Genomic DNA, 18,447 nt, shown 5'->3' on the forward strand with positions numbered 1-18,447 from the left:
TTCCTCGTGGGACAGGCGGCGTTTGCTCTCTCTCCTTGGCAAAAGCGAAACCTTATACCTGTCCTCAGCGCTCCGCTTGGGTTTCTCAGGGGTGTTCCTGGCGCTTGGCTCCTTCGCCTCCAACATTTCCATTGCCTCTCTCCGTCTTTTTTCCGCTCCTTCCCTCCTCGGCTGCCGCCGCTTCCCTGTGCCCTCGCCGGGCATTCTCCCCACGGCTACTCCCCTAAATGGGCCACGGGGGCGGATTATTGCCGTCGCTCATCTGCATTCTCCCTCCTCCCAGTCCTCCCCCGCTCCTCCCTTCTCCACATCGCGGCGGCCCCGGTGCGCGGAGCGGCGCGGGCTGCCCGGGAACGGCAGCGCCGGGACAGCCAGCGAGCCGGGGCTGCCGTGAGTAGGGGGCTGCGGTGTCCCTGTGCTGGGAGCCTGGGCGGCTCTCCGGCCGTCTCCGCTGGCTGCGTCCTCCTTGGATTGTTTATTTTTTTCCCATCCCTGCCCTTGCCGTGTCCTTCGGCGGCAGCAGGAGCCCGGCAAGCCCGTCCGCGGTGGGTCGGGGTGCTGGGGCTGATCCTCTGGGGGTGACACCCTGCCTGGCTTCTGCTCAGCAGGGAGATGCCGCTGGAGGATGGGGACCCGGTGAGGCCGAGGGGACGGCAGGTCAACGGTGAGGTCAGCGGAATCCTCCGGCTCGGGGGGATGGGGGACCCGTCGTTCCGGAGCACGAGAGCACCTGGTGACAGCAGGACAGACGTGATGGCAGAGGGCTGGGAGCCAGGGCCAGCGCTGGGTGACGGGGACGTGACCCCTGGGGGAGCCCCACAGCGAGCAGGGAAGCCCGAGGAAGCCCTGATGACCGAGCTTTCGGAGCTGGTGCAGAAGGTGGTGAAGAGCAGCAGCTGGTGGGAACGGCACGGTGTGGACATCAGCATCCTTGCCTGCAGCTTCCTGCTGCTCCCGGCAGGTAATCTGGCTCAGCCCCCCCCAAACCATGGCCAGGGAGGTCCCCAGGGGTCCCACTGCCTCCTCATGACTGCTTTGTGCTGGGAGCCTGTTGGCACCTATCGAGGTTTTAACAGGGCCACAATAACTCCTTCCCCCCATGACTCGGCACGCTCTGACCCCACGGCGGGTGAGGATGACACCCGGGGTACAGCCTGGGCTGAGGGGACAGCGGTGTCTGGGTACAGCCCGGGCTGAGGGGATGGTGCCCAGGCAGATGTACACAGGACAGGATAGTGGGTGACGTGTCCCACCGTGGGATAGGGAAACCGTGGTGGTTTTGGTGGCAATGGCCCTGGCTGTGGTGGGTGCAGGGGAAAACAGTTGAGCATGGATCTCTGGTGGCATGGTGGGAAAGCTGGGACCTTCTCTTGCTGTTGAACTCCTGGGGATGCTGAAATCCTGGCAGAGTAATGACACCAGTGGAATCCCACATCCCAGAACTGGAGGGTGGGATCAGGCACCTGCAGCACTCATTGCCATTGAGGCTGGAAGTGGCCAGATCTTCAGCACAAGGGTGAGTGTGGCTGGTGCAGTCATGATGAGGAGGCAAACTCTGACTTACATGGTTTAAATACATGTAACTATGGCTGAAGAACAGGTTTAGGGCAGTGGGTGGCGTGTTTGGGTGTAGCAACACCTCCAGCCTGGCTCAGAGGGCTGCAGGACACCGAGCTCCTGCCTGGCTGGTTTCTCCACAGGGTTCCTGTGCCTGCGGTCAGCTCAGGCCATCCCTTTCCTGGCGGGTGTCCTCACCCTTGGTGTGGTGCATCACACCCTGACTGTCAAGGGCAGCCACCTGGCCAGCCACAATGCCTTGACTGAGTCCAAGTCCTGGGGCAAAGTGTGGGCTATCTTCTTCATTGAGGTGAGTGGGGCAGCCCCCAAAAACAGCCCCATCAGCACCTTGAGGTGGTAGGGAATGTTTGGAATGGTGGGAAAGGTTTCTAGTGCTTAACTCTTAAAAGTCCATTTCCAGACTGGTTTGGGGTCTGTGGGGTGCAGAGCATCACCCAATGGTGCTTCATTATGGTTCCAGAGTATCTCCCCGGGTTCCTCCCACACAAGCCCAAGCCAGGCAGTGCCCAACCCTGGCACCACAGCTTCTCTCTCTTCCCTCCCAGCTCTGCTCAGCTTTCACAGTTGAGCAGGCCACCTACAACCATGTGAAGATCCACCACGGCTACACCAACATCATCGGCCTGGGGGACTCCAGCACGTGGAAACTTCCTTTCCTGAACCGCTACATTTACATGTTCATCGCGCCTCTCGCAGTGCCCATCCTAACCCCTCTGGTTGCACTTGGTACGTGTCCCAGGAGACTTGGGACAGCGCGCTGGGGGCGGGAAGCTTGTGACTGCCCAGCTCTCACCCCACCCAAGGGTCCTTCTTTGTTTGGAGGCATCACATTAACTACACCAGCCCCTGGTGGGGCACTAGGCTGCAGGAAAAGCAGCCTTGGCATCTGCTGCATCTACTTTCTGCTGATGCTGAGAAAACACTTCACCTTTTCCTGGATGTTGAAATCTCTGGCAAAAGCCATCATGAGCGTGAAGCACCCCAAATCCCTTCTCCTTTAACTCAGATCTGGGCCATAATGGGGTTCGGTGTCACATGTGGGTCTCAGGTTGATCAGGGCATCGCACAGGGTGTTTGCTAACAATGTAGGGGGTGGAGGTTTGGGGGACTGCAGGGGCCAGACACAAAGACCTTGGGCAGGAAAGGTGGAAATAATGGTGCCAGAAAACGATCAGCGAGAGGAGCTCAGAAAGCAGAAAGAGGCTGGGGAAGCAAAGCCCTCCAGGCTGCATGACCCAGCTCTGGGCAGTGCCCAATGCATGGACAATGACTTGGCAAATTGTAAGAAATGAAGGTGCATTCAAATCCCGGGAGTGATGATGCACAGCTGGATCTGCTGCTCTGGAGTGGCTCTCAGACCCCCACACCAGCAGGTCTAGAGGGTTTGGGCCAACCCGGAGGATGGGGAAAGTGAGTTCATGGGCTGGGCTGGGCTGTGGGGCTATTGGCACACTGGGCAGCCCGACTGCTGGAGCAGCAGTGGTGGTATGGAAACATCAACACCTCTCCTATGCACTGCCTCCTCTTCCCTGTACAGATTTATTGAGGAACGTGGAGTGGAAAGCAGCTTTACGGACCCTCTGCTGCATGTTTCTGGGGTTTTACTGCCATTACTGGCTTCTGCTCCACGTCTCGGGCTTCCAGTCACCGTGGTCCGCCCTGCTCTGCATGCTGCTTACCCGCTCCCTCCTGGCCCATCCCTACATCCATGTCAACATATTCCAGGTAGAGACCTGAAGCTTCAAGGTATCCCAATAGCACTGGAGACAGGTGAACCACCACCCAGTGCTGGTGACAAAGCCCTGATGCTGCTGGCTGGAGCTTGTGTCATCTTAAGGCGAGTGGGTTCAGTTGTCACCTCCCTCGTGCTGATGTTGTCACCAGGAGGATCAGGCTCGTGGTGCTGGGTGGAAAGCAGTGGCCCTTGGAAATTGTCAGGGCAGAGAAATGCAAAGGGTGTGAGGATGAAGGCCTCTGCAGTGGCTGGCAGGACTGGGAGGGCTGATGTGTATTTCAGATGGTGTTACAGGCCCTGGGGTGAGGAGACGCTGGTGCCTCTAAGCTGGGGTGTGTTGGGAGAACAGAGTCTGTGAGCTGCTTGGTGGATCCATGCACAGACAAACACAAGATAGAGTGACTTTAGGGACAAACCCAGCTCTGGGCTGGTAGAGAGAGCCCAAAATGTGAATCTTCATGCCCACACACAGGCAGAGCTGCCATTGGCTCTGCTGGGAAGAGACTGGGGAGGTGACAGGTGCCACAGGGTGCCCACCCTGCCTCTCCCACAGCACATCGGCCTCCCCATGTTCCCGGCTGACCGCAAACCCAAGCGGATCCACCTCATGAGCCTGGGTGTCCTCAACCTGCCCCGCAACGCCCTCCTCGATTGGTCCTTCGGCCACTCGCTCATCAGCTGCCACGTGGAGCATCACCTCTTCCCCAGCCTCTCTGACAACATGTGCCTGAAGGTGAGATGAGCCCACAGGGGGATGAGACATCCATCTCCCCACCGCCTCCCACCCCCACTGCCAGACCTGTCTGTGCTGCCCCTTCCCACGTCGGAAACCACTCACTGCTGTGCAACAGCCCCTAACCCACCTCCTGCCATCCCATTCCTGTTTCTCCTGGGTTTCTGCTTCCTCTCCTGGCCCCAATTCCAGCCTGCAGCAGCCTTCCAGCAGTCCAGGATCCTCCCAGTTATTTCATTGGGAAAGTATCCCCAGCATTGCAGAGTCCAATTTTTGGTTCAGACAACATCCAGACAAACCTCCTATCACTTTGCTCATGCCCTTACCTGCCGCTCTGAGGTGCGGGGTGCGTTCAAAGTGCAGGCTCTGAGCACTGCCCCGGCTGGAGAGAATCCCAAGGCACGTCCATACACTGCCCTTCAGCACAGAATCACCACTCACTTAGTGCTCTGCTCTTGTTTTCAGTGTCCTTTGCTTGAGCTCACAGGGCTGGCAGGACCTACCTCCCCCAAAGAGGTGTAGCAAGGAAGGAGGTAATTAAGTCTGTGGCAACCTCCCAGTCCCCTCACCAAGCTGGCTGTGTGGGCACATGGGAATTATGACGGGTGTGAACGATGAGCATTTGTGGCTGGCTCTTGTTAGAAGCCTCATTAGGGCATCTCTCCTAATTTGGAACTCTACAAAGGCATTTTGCCAGGGTGAACTCCCTGTGATGCTGCAATTGGAAACCATCCTCGTCCTAATATTCACAGCAAAGATATTACAGCTGGTGCTGCCTGCTCCAGCCCAGCTTTGGGCATGTGGGATGGGTTTTCTGAGCACGTTTCAGGCATCTTGTACAAACACCAGGGCATCCTGCACAGCGGTGATGTTACCTTTGCCTTTGCAGATCAAACCCATCGTCTCCCAGTACCTGAAGCAGAAGAAGCTGCCCTACAACGAGGACACCTACAGCTCCAGGCTCAGGCTCTTCCTCCAGAGATACGAGGAGCTGATGGTCCATGCTCCCCCCATAACGGAGCTGGTGGGCATCCAGTGAGGACTGCGGGGGCCGCAGCACTTGGGGGACTGTTTCCCGCAGGGACATTCAGAGGGATGGTTTTAGCAGGACCAACACCTCCATGAAGTCATGGTATAGGAAACATCCCTCCCTGAAGTCTTGCTTTTGGCTAGAAAATGGTGCACAGAGCCACTGCAGGGGGGGAGCCAGGTGGTGCAACAGCAGGGACAGAAATATTGGGGTCCCCCCCACAGTTATTCCCAGCCAGGGCTTAGTTTTATCCACTCTGCTTTCACGCTTGGGGAAAGGAAACCCCCCCCATCTGTGGGGGCTGAGGCACCACATGCAGAACATCTGGAACTGAGAAGCACTAGGATCTGTAGGATGTAGCTGCAGCGGTGTGGTCGGGGTCTCAGGGAACGGGTGGATGGTGGGAAGGGAGTTGTGTCACTGCTGCTTGTGCTTTGCCTGACTTAGGGCTAAATCAATCCCTTCTAGAAACAAAGATTTGGCAAATTCAGCCTTAACACTTTTGGGTGGATTTCCTTTATCACTGGGTTTTGCTGCTGGAGGAAGTCTTAACTGGTATCCTGTGATGCCCAGGGTAGGACTGGGGGAAAGACCCTCACCCCATGGGGGTGGCTGTGTTGGGGTGCCAGAGGTGACCCCAGACCTGGTCATTGCTATGGCAAGAATTTATCAAGGGAATTATCTGCCAGAGGCAGGTGTCCAGGGCTTGGGAGACTTTCCCTGTTTAGGGAGGGTGAACTGTGCCCACTCTGCTGCTGCCAGGGGATGGGATGCTCACGTGGCCAGGTCAAGCCCCCTCTGGGAAGCTGTGTCTGGCTTTACCAGGGTGCTCTGCTGTCCCAGACCCATGACAAAGTCCACCCCAGTGTCACGGTGGGCAGCTGGCAGCAGAAGGGGCAGATGGCCAAACTGGGACCAGTGTGGCTTTGCTCTGAGCCTGAGGTTTTGCTCCGTGGTTTGAGTTGTCCTCCCATCTGGGCTGGACCCCCACAGTGCCACGTTGTGAATTTATAAGGCTTCACAGGCCACTGTGTCCGAAGGCACAGGGATGCTCTGCCTTGGTCCTGGCCTGTGGCAGGATGACTGTTGCAGCAGGAAATCCATGGTGCTTCTCCTCCACTGAGTCCAGGAGCATCCTCAGATGCACTGGAGAAGAGTCCCTGTGATGTGAGGATGGAGCTGGGATGGCCATGGCATCCCTGTGCAGTTGATCCAGACTCAGGACATGGAAGAGTGGCCCTGGATCCATCCAGTGTGACCCCTTTGGCATCAGAAATGTTGAATTATTGATTTATCCTGGGCTGGGGCCCAGGGGCTGCTGACACACTGATCTGGTGGCATTGCCACCTCTATCCAGGCCCATGTGGGTCATTCATCCAGGACATTATGAAACACCCAAAGGACAAATTCCCATCCTTTGAGCAGGGGTTAGGCTGGCTCTGTAGGCAGGGGAGCAGCTGGAGGGGCATGGCCAGAGCAAATGCTCTGTGGGGTCGAAGACCCTCCCTGGTACTGCCCCCCACCCCAATTCATCTCTCAGTTGAGCGTCAGAGATAAATTAAAATAAATGTGACAAATTATTGGCATTCCTAGCTCCAGCAAAGGGGTGAGGGAGCATTAGAGGTGCTTTTGGTTCAGGCAGGGTAATCATAACCTCACATGTTCCCATCTGTGGGCACAAAATGCTCTTTTGCCCTCTCCTGCTGCAAAGAGATCAGCCTCAAAATGTTCCCAAGCATTGGTCGGAGCAATAGTCCTTTTCCCAGCTGGATTTTACGGCTGTTGTTTAAAGCAATGCCATCTGAAAGCAAATGTTTGCAGGTCGCTCAGCCTCTGGGAGACGGCCTATGATTTGGGAAACAGGTGGATTATTCTCTGCCAGAACTGGTGGGTACAGAAGTTAATGGGGGAAAGGGAGAATTCTGGGACAAAAGGAGGATTCTGACACCTATGCTTGGAACCTTCCAAATTTAAACCAACTGCTTTTATGGATGACCTCTATGGTGATATTTGGAGCCTCCAGCCTTGCATCAATCAAATCGGTGATTGCTGTGCTGACCTGAGGATGAGGATTTGGAGCCATCAGAATTCCTGGTACTCGCCACAACCCTTGGAAGAAGCGGGTGCAGAAGGAGGCACAGAGCCAGCTGCCATTCTCAGCGTGCCTTTGCAGAAAGCCATCAGCTCATTTCCAAGACCAGGAGAGAAAGTGTGTTGGTTTTATGATCCATATTATAACCGGCTCCTGGCTGTAAACCGCTCATGGTCTTAATTGCATTTTAAAAGCCCCGTCAAGCACTCGCCTGCGTGCTCTGGCATCAGGCCAACTTTTAAATGTCTGCTAGGCCCTATGAGATGATTTTTCTGGCCAGTGTGTTGTGCAGGGGCTGAACCAAGATGAAGATGTGATGCTCCTGCATTGGGAGGTGTGAGCACCAGCATTTGAAATGTGCTGAGTGATGGAGATGAAGGAAGAAATAAAGCAGAGACCATGGGGACGCTGGGGCAATTCTGTCAGCATCATTTATCCAGTCTCTCTGGCGTTAATGTGTTACCCTTTATTGAAGGATGCTGGGGGTTTCTCCGGGCAAGAATAGGGTAGCTGTGCAGCGCATGGTTAAAATCAGCCTGAGCTTCGCTTTCCTGGGTAGACCTCGGCAGCCGGTCGCTTTTTGGGCGATGAAGGGGCGCAGGCAATCAGCAGCATCGGCGATGATGATGCAGCGAGAGCGCGCCGGGCACCACGGCCGCCTCACCATAGAGAGCGGCGGTGGGAAGGGGCCGCCAGGCGGCTCTTCCTTCCTCTCCTCTCTATGGTATCACCTCGCTTCCGGTCAGCCGCGGGGCAAACGGCGAGCTGCCATTGGCTGGCGGGGCGGGGCCAGGCGGCGGCGGTGGGCGGAGTTATGCTAAGCAAGGCGCTGTCCCGCCTCGCGATTGGCCCGCGAGGAGGAGGGGCGGGGCCGGGCCGGTGAGGGGCGGGGCCCGGCGGCGGCAGTGGAACCCGGCCCCGGGGGGCACACGTGTCCGGGGGGCACCGGGACAGGACCGGGATAACCGGGGAAGCCGGGGCTGCGGGCCCGACGGGCTGCGAAAGCCGCGCCCCGCAGGCCCGTGCTCCGCCCCTGGGGCTGTGAGAGGCGCGGGGCCCCCGGGACCCCCGTGCGCGGGGTCGTTGGGGGTCTCGGTTCTGGCACTCTGGAGCAGTTGACGCCCCGCCGGCCTCGGCCCGGCCGTAAGCGCCAAGGCCGCTGTCCCTGACCTCGAGGCGTTCCCGCCTCCCCGGGTGCGGTACATAAACCCCGGCCCCGCTCTGCTCCGCTGCGGCGATGGCCGGCGCGGGGGGACGAGCCCCGCTGGGTGGGTGCCGGGCTCCAGGGAGGGGCCGTGCCGCCGCTGGCAGGTGGCAGCTCGTCTGGCTTCACGCCCTGCCTGTCGTTCTCCCCTGCAGGTCTGCGGCGGTGGCTGTCCTCGCCTGCCCTGGCGCCTCGGGTCTGCGTGGTGGGCAGCGGCCCCGCCGGCTTCTACACGGCTCAGCACATCCTCAAGGTACCGGGGTGGGATCTGGCCGCGGGGGAGGGCAGGGACCTGCCCACCGAGGGCGCCATCTCTGCGCCGCCTGGCTCTCAGCAGCTTCTGGGGCGGTTTAGTAGGCTCCTGGCCCTGCTTCAGCCAGGGCCGTGTTGTTGGGGGGCTTCTTGGGGCAGCCCAGAGCCCACAGAGTCCTCCTGGGCCTCTGGTTGGGGTAGGTACTGCTGCCTTCATTGCTGCCTGCCCCTGGGCCGTCCATTCAGGACTTGTTGGTTGCTGTGAGTTCATCTCAAGTGATTTTTCTAGAATCAAATAATCAGCAGGAATCTGCCTTGCTCAAAGCTGTTGTCACCAGCAGGAATTACATTAACTGCGTGTTAAAAGTGAATGTGTGGGACTCGCTCTCCTTCCTCCTCCTTCCCCAGCAGAATTAAGACACATGGGTGATGCTTTATCTTGTGTCTGCAAATTTCAGTGCTCTGTGTGGTCAGGTCTGTTGGGGAATGAGACGTGAACACAGAACAGGGCTGCTGGCACCCTCCAGAGATACAGCAGCTTAACCCCATCATTAAACCGAACTGTGTTGTCTCTGAAATGCGTTAGAAAATAGCTGTTACTAAGCCTCAGGGACGAATTTCAGGGCTGCTTAATCTCGGGAAGAGGCTGACTCAAAATACAAGATAACAAAAGCCTTGCAGCCAAACATCTGTCTAAGGCTGTGACCCTGAGGTGACAGCCCAGGCCAAGGCAGGGCATAGGACATCTCTGCTGGGAACTCGGAGGTGTCTGGCAGGTCCCCCAGGGTGCTGCACTGGCTGCTTCCCAGCTGGCATGGGGGCTCTCTGATCAGCCCCCCAGGTATTGGATATCCACGAGGTTAGTGTGGGAAGGGAGCTCAGGACTGGGTAGGGAGATGGAGCCCCACAAGATGGATTTGATAGTGGTTGTGGTCACTCTGTGCTACATCTTGTGGTGTGAGCTGAGGTGCAGCATCATCCTGCTTCCAGATGTAAAGTCTGGAAGAGGCTGTTTCTGGGTTGCTACAGCCCATCCTCCTTCCCTGTATTTCCCCCAGCTGCAGATGAGTGTTGCTAGGCTCCTGTGACCTTTCTGTCCTCATCCCGACTGTGACCTTCTTCTCCCACAGCACCATGGAGGGGCCCTGGTGGACATCTATGAGAAGCTGCCCGTTCCCTTCGGGCTCGTCCGTTTTGGAGTGGCCCCAGACCACCCTGAGGTGAAGGTTGGTGCTGGCTCTGTGCCCTTGCCTGTGTGGTTGACAGTGGTGGGTGCAGCTGAGGTGGTCACTGTCCTTCCTGGTGCCTCAGGCACTCTGTGACGTGCAGCTGTCACACCAGAGAGGTCCAGATCTCCTCCTTGTCTGTGCTCAGGCCATGGATGGGTGACATGGGACACCTGGCATTAGGGCTTTGCACAGTGGGCCAGAACCAGGGGCTTGTGATGCGAAGTGCTGCTCCTGGTGCTGGTCAGCCTAGCCTAGAGCCAGGCCAAGGAGCACTGATGGGATTCTTTGTCCCTGGGCACTTTATGCCGCTCATTGCTGCTGCTCTTTGCCCCTCAATCAGTTCCAATTTTGGGAACACACAGATCTCCTCATGGGAGCCATGGAGTTGGGCTGTAGGTACTCTCCTGGGCAAGGAAAAGTTAAACCAAGGATTTCCCAACCATTTTCCTTTGCTTGGTACTGAGTTGTACCCAGGAGTATCTGCTATATCTGAACTGGAGAGGACGTGGTTGAAAGTGTAGGACACAGGAGATCTAGACACAGCAATGTCTTGCAATGGTTCCTCTAATCCCTGGAGATCCTAAGACCAAAATGCCTGGATCTCTTTGTGTGAGGTGGGGGGAATGGACATACTGCAGACACTGCCCCAGCTGTTATGGTGGTTTCGGTCCTGTCCCCAGGCTGAATCCATCTGGAGCTGCAGGGGTGGGAGCAGTGGTTTTGCTCTGTAGCCCTGATCACTTAGAAGAAGGTCTGGATGCCATCCTGCCCTGCATCCTCTCTTGAGGAAGTGGCTTTCAGGAAGGGTAGAAATGAGATGCTGGCAGAAGGGGCCAAGTGGGCTGCAAACCCCACTCTTGGGAAGGAGTTTTCCCCTGCAGTGGGGCTTGCTCTGAGGGGCTGAATGTACTGGAAAGGTTCTGTCCTCCCCAGATGGGTGCAAAATATGGATTTTCCTTTCACAAAGGGTGGTGGAGAGAGTGCCAAGTCACAGCTGTGCTTATCTCCCTGTGAGTTATCTCTGGCTCTTGGTAGATAAGAGTCTCGGAATAACTTGACTGGGATGAGGCAGTGAAGCATCTCAAGGCTGGAGGGGATGGGCACAGGGATCTCCTGTCAGCAGGAGGCCTTGGGCCTGGCTGTGGGATATAACCCCAGGTCTGTGATCTCTGCAGAACGTGATCAACACCTTCACACAGACGGCGCACTCGGAGCGCTGCGCCTACTACGGGAACGTCACTGTGGGAAGGGACGTGACAGTGCCGGAGCTGCAGCAGGCATACCATGCCGTGGTGCTGGTGGGTACCCACAGCCTTAGTGCTCCAGGAGCCCTGGGGAAGGTCTGCAGGGTTATTCTCCACTGCGATCTTGGGAAGAGTGTTAGGGTAAGGTGTTTCTGGGTGCGTTGTCACCTTGGGAAACTCTTCCCAGCCTTGGCGCAGCTCAGATGCTCCAAGGCTTGTCCAAAGCCCTTGCAAGGGGCCTGTGCTGGAGCTTGGCATCAAGTGCAGGTCTCTGAAACCTCTCCCTGTGCTGGTCAATGCTTGGATATGTCCTTGCTGCTCAGGCCTCAGCTTGTCATGCTCTGCCATGAACCAAGGACGTCAAATTTGGCTCTGGATCCCAGGATGATGAGGTGGATGAAGCCCTTGTGCTTGGGCTGTGTTTAGCCCTTCTGTTGAGTATCACAGCTATACAGTGACCCTGGCAGCAGCTGGAAGGGGAGATATGTGTTTTGGCGTCAAGCCCTGCACATAGTGACGTCTCTGACTGTGTCTGCTCCCTCCTCAGAGTTACGGTGCTGAAGACAACCGTGTCCTGGGGATCCCAGGGGAGAACCTCCCTGGTGTTTACACAGCCCGAGCCTTCGTGGGCTGGTACAATGGACTGCCCGAGAACCGGGATGTGAGTACGGCCCTGTGCTTCCCTGCCCTTCCTTCCATCCTTCCCATCCCAATGCAGGCTTTCAGCTCCAGATTAAGTCCTGAAAGGCCTGCAATTGGAAAAGATTAGCAGGAGTCACATTAAATCCTTCTTAGATGGTAGAAATGTGAACAATTTGCACATCAGTGAGAGTGGATTAGCTGGCTCTGCATGTTGGCAGCACATTTTGGCAGGGCCAGATGGGAACTTGTAGGGGTGATGCCCTGCTTCCTGAGGAGGCTTTTTGGCCAAAACAGCTCCTGCTCCTAGGAAAGCAGGAAAGGTGGGAAGAGGGATTGTCTGGGATGCCTGCAGTGGCTGTGTTGCTGTGTCTGCTTGGGGAGGAGGCTGGTGTGGAGTTTCCCAATCTGCATCTCCTCTTTTTGGGGCAAAGCAGTGTGGAAAGGAATTTGTGTGATAGGAGCGAGTCTGAAGGGCTGGACATTGTGGAGGCCATGTGGATTCAGTCACAGCTGGGTCTTTTCCCCACAGCTACGGCCTGACCTGACTTGTGAGACAGCGCTGATTCTGGGTCATGGCAATGTGGCGCTGGACATTGCCCGGATCCTGCTGTCCCCACTGCAGCTTCTCAGGGTGAGTGATGGGTGCTCTGCACCATGAGGACCGCCCAGACCCCAAATTCCCTCCCTGCTGGGTGGCTGCTGGCTCCCACCCATCTTAGACAAAACCTCAGACTCCCCTGTCTTCGGGATCTTTCCCCAGGGAAGGTTGCTCCCTGTCAGGTGCACCCATGGATTCACAGTCTGTAGGGAGTGATCCAAGGCTGTGGCCATGACTTGCGTGATGCTGCTGAGCCCTCTGGATTGCTCTGCTGGCATCCAAAAAGTTGGAAATTGAGCATCATCCCTTGCTTTCCTATGAGAAGCAGAAGAGGAGCCACTTTCCCTCTTCTGCCACCAAACCAGAAACTTCTGCTGGAGTTTATCTTTTTCTACTAGAGCTGAGGGCAGCAGCCTGATTTCAGCTGGTGGCACTGGGCAGACTGGTGGACCTCATCCACAGACAGCTGAGAGCTGGTGTGCACCAGCTGCTCCATACAGCTGCTGCCCCAGATGTTGGCAGCAAAGGCTTTCCCTCTGGGAGAAATGCCATGAGGTTTGTTACAGCTGTGCAAGAACTTCCTGTATTAATATCTAAATTAAATTAAACAAAACCAAAAAAAAACTTGGAGGCGCTGCCAACCAGTGACTAAAGCCAGCTGAGAGCAGTGCTGCAAAAGACATGGCACTGGTATGAGTGCCAGGGTGGGCAAGTAGTTCCCTGATAGGAATATTGGTCTGGAATTGTTTATCCTGGTTGCCTTGTGTCTCTCCCATCATGTTTTCTCTGGAAAACATCGTGCAGTCTAGGTAAACACATGGTTGAAACAGAGCACAGGATTTCTGTGAGGTGAGGTGCCAACAGCAGGGTGAGGCCTGGCCGTGCTTGTGCTTGTGCTGGAGCTGCCTGGGGCAGGGGCGTGGTGATTTGAGCTGTGGTTTGCAGCAGGTTTCATCCAGAGCCTGTGTGTCCTGAGCTAGGAAGTCCCCCAACAGCATCTGCAGGCAGCTGAGAATGGAGCTCCCTGGAAGGCTTTGCTCTGTTAGCCCCAAGGTGAACCTGCTGGGTGGATCCCCCGAGGCAGTCACGGGGTGCTGGCTCGTTACCTCTGGTGCGTTATGGCCTCGGAAAGAACATTCGGTGATGAGGGAGCAGCTGTGCAAATAGCTCTGTGCAAAGGGAGATGACTTGTGTCTCGTCCTCTCCCAGGCTCTCTGCATGCACAGCCAGCTTTTCTGCTGATTTTTCACCTTCAGAGGCTGTGCCTTCCCCCCAGCTCCCTCCAGATCTGCCCTCGTCCCACTCTGCCGTCTCTGTTTTGCAGAAGACAGACATCACTGACAGCTCCCTGGCAGCTCTTGCCTGCAGCAAGGTGAAGCGTGTCTGGCTGGTGGGGAGGAGGGGACCTCTCCAGGTCGCTTTCACCATCAAGGTGAGGCTGAAGGTGCTGCTGTTTCCCAGAGTTGAGCCCCAAACTGCCTGTTCCTGGTGGGCAGAGGTGGTTTGGGGATGAGTGTGGATCCCAGGCATCCTTCTTGCACCCATTCCGTGGCTCCTAGGGGTCTGGGGCTGTCCTCTCTCTGCTGGAGGTAACATTTTCCTGCCCACAATTCCCAGGAGCTGCGGGAAATGATAAACCTGCCTGGTGCCAGAGCTGTCCTGGACCCTGCTGACTTCACAGGCCTCGAAAGTGCTGTCAAAGGTGAGGGAAGTGTGCCATGCTTCTCCAGACAGGGACTCACCTTGGCAGGCGAGCAACCAGGAGTGATCTGCAGGTGCCCAGAGTGTACATCAGAGAAACTCGTGTCCTGTACTTAATGCCTGGCTTGTGAAGGCTCAGTTACCACGGTGTGTCACGTCCTCAGAGTGCCAGGAGGCACCAAGACAAGGGAACACAGTGTATCTCTGTGCAGCCACTCAGTGCTTACAATCTGAGTGATGGGGGCAGTAGACTCAGGAGGGCTGAGGGAACCTTGCAGAGGAGATCCCAAGGCTGTTGATTTAAGAGCTTTCTCTAGACCTAAAAAGAAAACACTGAGTTCAAGGGTGTCCAGAGACCTGCTCTTCTCCACAGGCTGCTGCCTCCAAGCACCAGCAAGACAGGAAATTGCAGACTTTGATTTGTGTGTCCCACTGGCCTCAAGCCTCAGGAGGTCTCCTGGTCGCTTTGACTTGGAGTTTGTCATCTCAAAGGTGTCGGGCTCCCACTGACATGACAGATTCACATACTGAAGCTGCCCTGACATGGCCTTGGCCCAGTGCTGTGTCCCAACGGGCTTTTGCTGATTCCTGTAGCGAAGATTTCTGTCTTTTCCTAGATGCTCCCAGGCCCAGGAAGCGACTGACTGAGCTGATGATCAAAACAGCCCTGGAGAAGCCAGTGGAGATGCAGGCAGGAGCAGCAGGGGCAGCAGCCCCCCGGGAGTGGGGGCTGAAGTTCCAGCGCAGCCCCCAGGAAGTGCTGCCCACTGCTGATGGGAGGAGGGCGAGGGGCATCCGCATGGCCCTGACCTGCCTGGAGGTACTGGGGGGCTGGTGTGGCCCTGGGAGGCTGGGATGGAGCAGGACACTCTTGCATCCCTTGGGAATCTCTCCAAAGACAGCTCTATGTTCCCTGTCTGGCTGGAGTGGCCTCTGGCAGGCTCCCAGGGAATCTGGTACCAAAAGAGCTTCTGGTACCACTAGGGGTTTTTCCAAAGGGAGCTCTTTCCCTGATCCTGCTGCAGAATGGCCTTTAGCAAGTACCCAGGGGTCAAAGATGCCAAAGGGGACTGGAGGGGACTGTTGCTCTGCAGCGGTGACTGTGGTGGTCAGCAGCCTTTTCCTCCCTCTCTCAGGGCTCAGGTGACTCTGCCAAAGCAATTCCCACTGGAGATGTGGAGGAGCTGGAGTGTGGGCTGGTGCTCAGCAGCATTGGCTACCGGAGCCTGCCGCTGGACCCGGCTGTGCCCTTCGACAGCCAGCGCGGGGTTATCCCCAACAGCTCGGGCAGAGTGGAGGGTGTCCCAGGTCTGTAGCCTCAGGGATTTGTGTGGACATGCTGAGCACAGCTGGTGGGTGGGGGAGTCTTGGGGTGTGAAGTTCATTCACCAAGGGCATGGATATTGCACACCTTGGAGAGTGGAAACTGAGGAAATGAGCTGCCTCTATCAGGGGTTAAGTGCTGGCCAGTCTCCGTCTCTTTTTTAGGATTGTTAGCACAGGGGTTTTACTGCATCCTGTTCCTAAAGTGACACAGCCCATGCAGCTGCTCGAGTGCAGACCTGTACATACACAAATTCCTGCCACAGCACTGTCTAAGGGTCTGTTCACACCACCAAGGTGACTTGCAGCCAGGAGTGTTGAAGGCCACATGCTGACCCGAGCCTTGCTGCTCCATGTGCCTCTCTAGGTCTGTACTGCAGCGGGTGGGTGAAGAGAGGACCCACAGGCGTGATCATCACCACTATGAACGACAGCTTTGACACTGCCCAGTCGGTGCTGGAGGATCTCCAGGGGGGTGTGCTGGATATATCCCCCTCCAGAGAAGGCTTTGGGCTCGTGGAGAGCATCCTGCGTAGCCGAGGTCAGTGTGAGGCTCGGTAGCAGCCAGCAGGAGGGTTCAATGCAGCCAAACTCCTCCTGGATCTGTGAGGAAGCAGAGTCTGAACCATGAGAATGGATTTTTCTGCTGTTTCGATGTTCCAAAGCCCAGGGAGAACAGGACTTGAATTCTCTCAAATATCTGTGTCATTGCTAAGGTTAACGACCACTTTCTGGGAAGGGCCATTAAAAGCAGCACAGACCTTGGGTAAAATGTCACTGTCAGCTGCCGAACAGTGAGCTATTGCTCTTGAGTGGTTTTCCTAGTAATCCTTCCAAGCAAGTTAGGGGAAAGATTAAAATGCCCAGGAGAGTAATTTGCTGTAGCTGTGTTTAAAGACATTCAATTAAAGTGTGTGTGTGTGTTTTGCCTCTTAAACTGTCTGAGGTTTAACAGTGAACTGGAAGCATTTTGTCCCGAGGTGCTTTGTGCTCGCTGTTGTTACGGCTCGTAAAGGTCTGACTGATCCGAGCCGACTGGAACCTGCCACCCCTCTCCTTGTGGTGTTAGAAATTACTTCTCCTTTGCGAGGCTGAGCTCTGACACCGTGTTGGAAAAGGGCAGCTTTGCTGCCACATCAGGGCCGTGCCGATGGGGAGGTGAGGCTGAACTTATTCTTACTTGGTTAACTTCTCTCTCCTGTCTCTCACCATCACCCCAGGGGTCCGTCCTGTTTCCTTCTCAGACTGGGAGAAGATTGATGCTGCTGAAGTGGCAAGAGGCAAAGCTGCTGGCAAACCCCGGGAGAAGATCGTGGATCCTGCGGAGATGCTGCGGATCATTGGTCACTAAGGCAGCAGTGGTGGGAATGTGGCACTGCTCCAGTGACACCATCCTGGGGCAACACCAGTGGGTCATGAGCAGAGCCTGGGAGCACAGGGCTTGTGTCTGGGGCTGGTGTTGGCTCTGGAGGGGTGTGTGACACTGGGGCCTCTCTGGTATGAATGAACTCTGGGTTCCCGAAGTCTCAAGCCCTGAGGCTGCTGGCTGGCCCCACATCCCTGCAGCCAGCTGCCATTCCTGGGGGTGATTCTTGTCTGTCTTTGAAGCATTATTGAATCATGCAGTGCAGGTGAGGGGAGGTGTGTGTACCTGGGGGACTCCTGGCGAGTTGCTTTCCCACAGCAAGTCACATGGAGAAGTTTCCCTGTGTCTGGCTGCCTCCCCTTTAAGCCACAAGTCCAATGGCTTTGTTGCCTTGTCGTTCATGCCAGAGCAGGCACCTTTTAATAATGATTGTTTTTCTAAATAAACCCTTCCAGGGAAGCCAAAATGGACCTGCAACTTGAGTGTGGCTTCTTTGTCTGCCACTGCCTTAACCTCAGAGCAATCCCTAAAGTGCTGCAGCTCCTGCAATGTCTCAAGGCAAGGCAGTTCTGGGTGCTCTCCACTTGTGAACTCTATGCAAGCAGAAAAGGGCATTAATTTGCTTTGTGCTTCCCATGGTTAAATCCCAGCAGAGCCTGGGTTCTGTTTTATGGGGTAGATTGGGATAACAAGCATGTAATTGCTTTGTTCTGGATCATGAGGGATCCTGTGTCCATTGGTACCTGCCAGTGCTGACTGGTGCAAGCAGTGCCTTGAGCTCTTTTACTGGTGGGGTTTTTTGGTTGTTTTTTTTTTTTTGGCATGTGTGTTTTGAAGCTTATTAAATGCTTCTCTTAGCCCAGATTGCCTGCGGTGACGGTGTCAGGTTTTAAGCCAGATTACAAGCCATGAGCTGCAATCTCCTCTTTATCCGTGGCGCAGGGGCAGCGTCAGCAGGGCCCCTTCCCTGGCTGTCCCCAACCCCCCCGTGCTCCCTGCCAGAGCACTGCAGGATTGCAACCCCTCCTCCCCAGCCTGTAGAAATGGTGACAGTGGCTCTGTGATGGAGGCAGAGGGGAAATCGAGCTTGGGCAACCTCCACCTCAGCGCAGCCCTCTCATACGGCAGAGGACTTGCCCACAGGGCACCGTTCTCCCACCTCATCTCAGTCTCGACTCAAGGAAGGGAGATCTCTGACTTCTCCCGATTTTTCCCTTTTTCTCTCCCACCCTTTTCTATTTAAATCTCATTTGAAAGCTCATTAAGATACTCAGGAAATGTGATAATGGGAACTCAAACGAGCAATAAAGCTTTTGTGGAACAGCTGTTTGTGTGATGTGGCTCTCCTTACGTCTTGTGGCTGATGCAGTCCTAATGCTGAACTCTGGAACGGGAGATTACATCAATGCTGGGTTCTGAGGTGAATCAGAGCTTTGGGAAGGGAGATGTGGAGGCGAGGGGGGCTGCACCTACCACGAGGAGCAGCAGTTCAGGTTGGCAGTGAAGCCAGGAACGTGATGGCAGAGGAGTTGTGGCTGCATCAGATCTGAAGGCTTTGGGAAGAGGGGAGACGGATACTCCCCAGGATTTTTTTCCACATTGCCTTGAAGGGTGATACCAGGGTGCTTTTGTAGCTGTGGTAAAGGCCACTGTGCTTGTGTTGAGCCTGGCACATGGCTGTTCCCAAACTGAGGATGCTTCAGGGTAGTTTTTGGGCTGT

The 18,447-nt window shown here is 56.0% G+C and overlaps 2 protein-coding genes across 3 annotated transcripts; both read left to right on the top strand.

Annotated features, from left to right (window-relative positions):
• The first annotated feature begins 306 nt into the window (after window positions 1-306).
• Window positions 307-7,550, top strand: FADS6 (fatty acid desaturase 6). 2 transcript variants are annotated; one of them, XM_040081952.2, is made up of 7 exons: window positions 307-390; window positions 609-961; window positions 1,701-1,867; window positions 2,124-2,304; window positions 3,116-3,303; window positions 3,867-4,046; window positions 4,936-7,549. In XM_040081952.2, the coding sequence occupies exons 2-7, from the start codon at window positions 613-615 to the stop codon at window positions 5,083-5,085; spliced, it is 1,215 nt and encodes a 404-aa protein (XP_039937886.1). In that variant the 5' UTR covers window positions 307-390; window positions 609-612; the 3' UTR covers window positions 5,086-7,549. The 2 variants fall into 2 exon arrangements, with proteins under 2 accessions (XP_039937886.1, XP_039937885.1); XM_040081951.2 differs by having other exon boundaries at window positions 325-390; window positions 606-961; window positions 4,936-7,550.
• Window positions 7,551-8,079: 529 nt separating this feature from the next.
• FDXR (ferredoxin reductase) lies at window positions 8,080-18,052 on the top strand. The gene is made up of 12 exons (XM_040081941.1): window positions 8,080-8,436; window positions 8,528-8,625; window positions 9,755-9,850; window positions 11,029-11,151; window positions 11,645-11,758; window positions 12,269-12,370; window positions 13,662-13,769; window positions 13,955-14,039; window positions 14,656-14,858; window positions 15,175-15,346; window positions 15,729-15,902; window positions 16,582-18,052. The coding sequence occupies exons 1-12, from the start codon at window positions 8,406-8,408 to the stop codon at window positions 16,710-16,712; spliced, it is 1,437 nt and encodes a 478-aa protein (XP_039937875.1). The 5' UTR covers window positions 8,080-8,405; the 3' UTR covers window positions 16,713-18,052.
• The last annotated feature ends 395 nt before the right edge of the window (window positions 18,053-18,447 follow it).

Source organism: Hirundo rustica, chromosome 18, assembly GCF_015227805.2.
Source record: "Hirundo rustica isolate bHirRus1 chromosome 18, bHirRus1.pri.v3, whole genome shotgun sequence".
NCBI classification, from domain to species: Eukaryota; Metazoa; Chordata; class Aves; order Passeriformes; family Hirundinidae; genus Hirundo; species Hirundo rustica.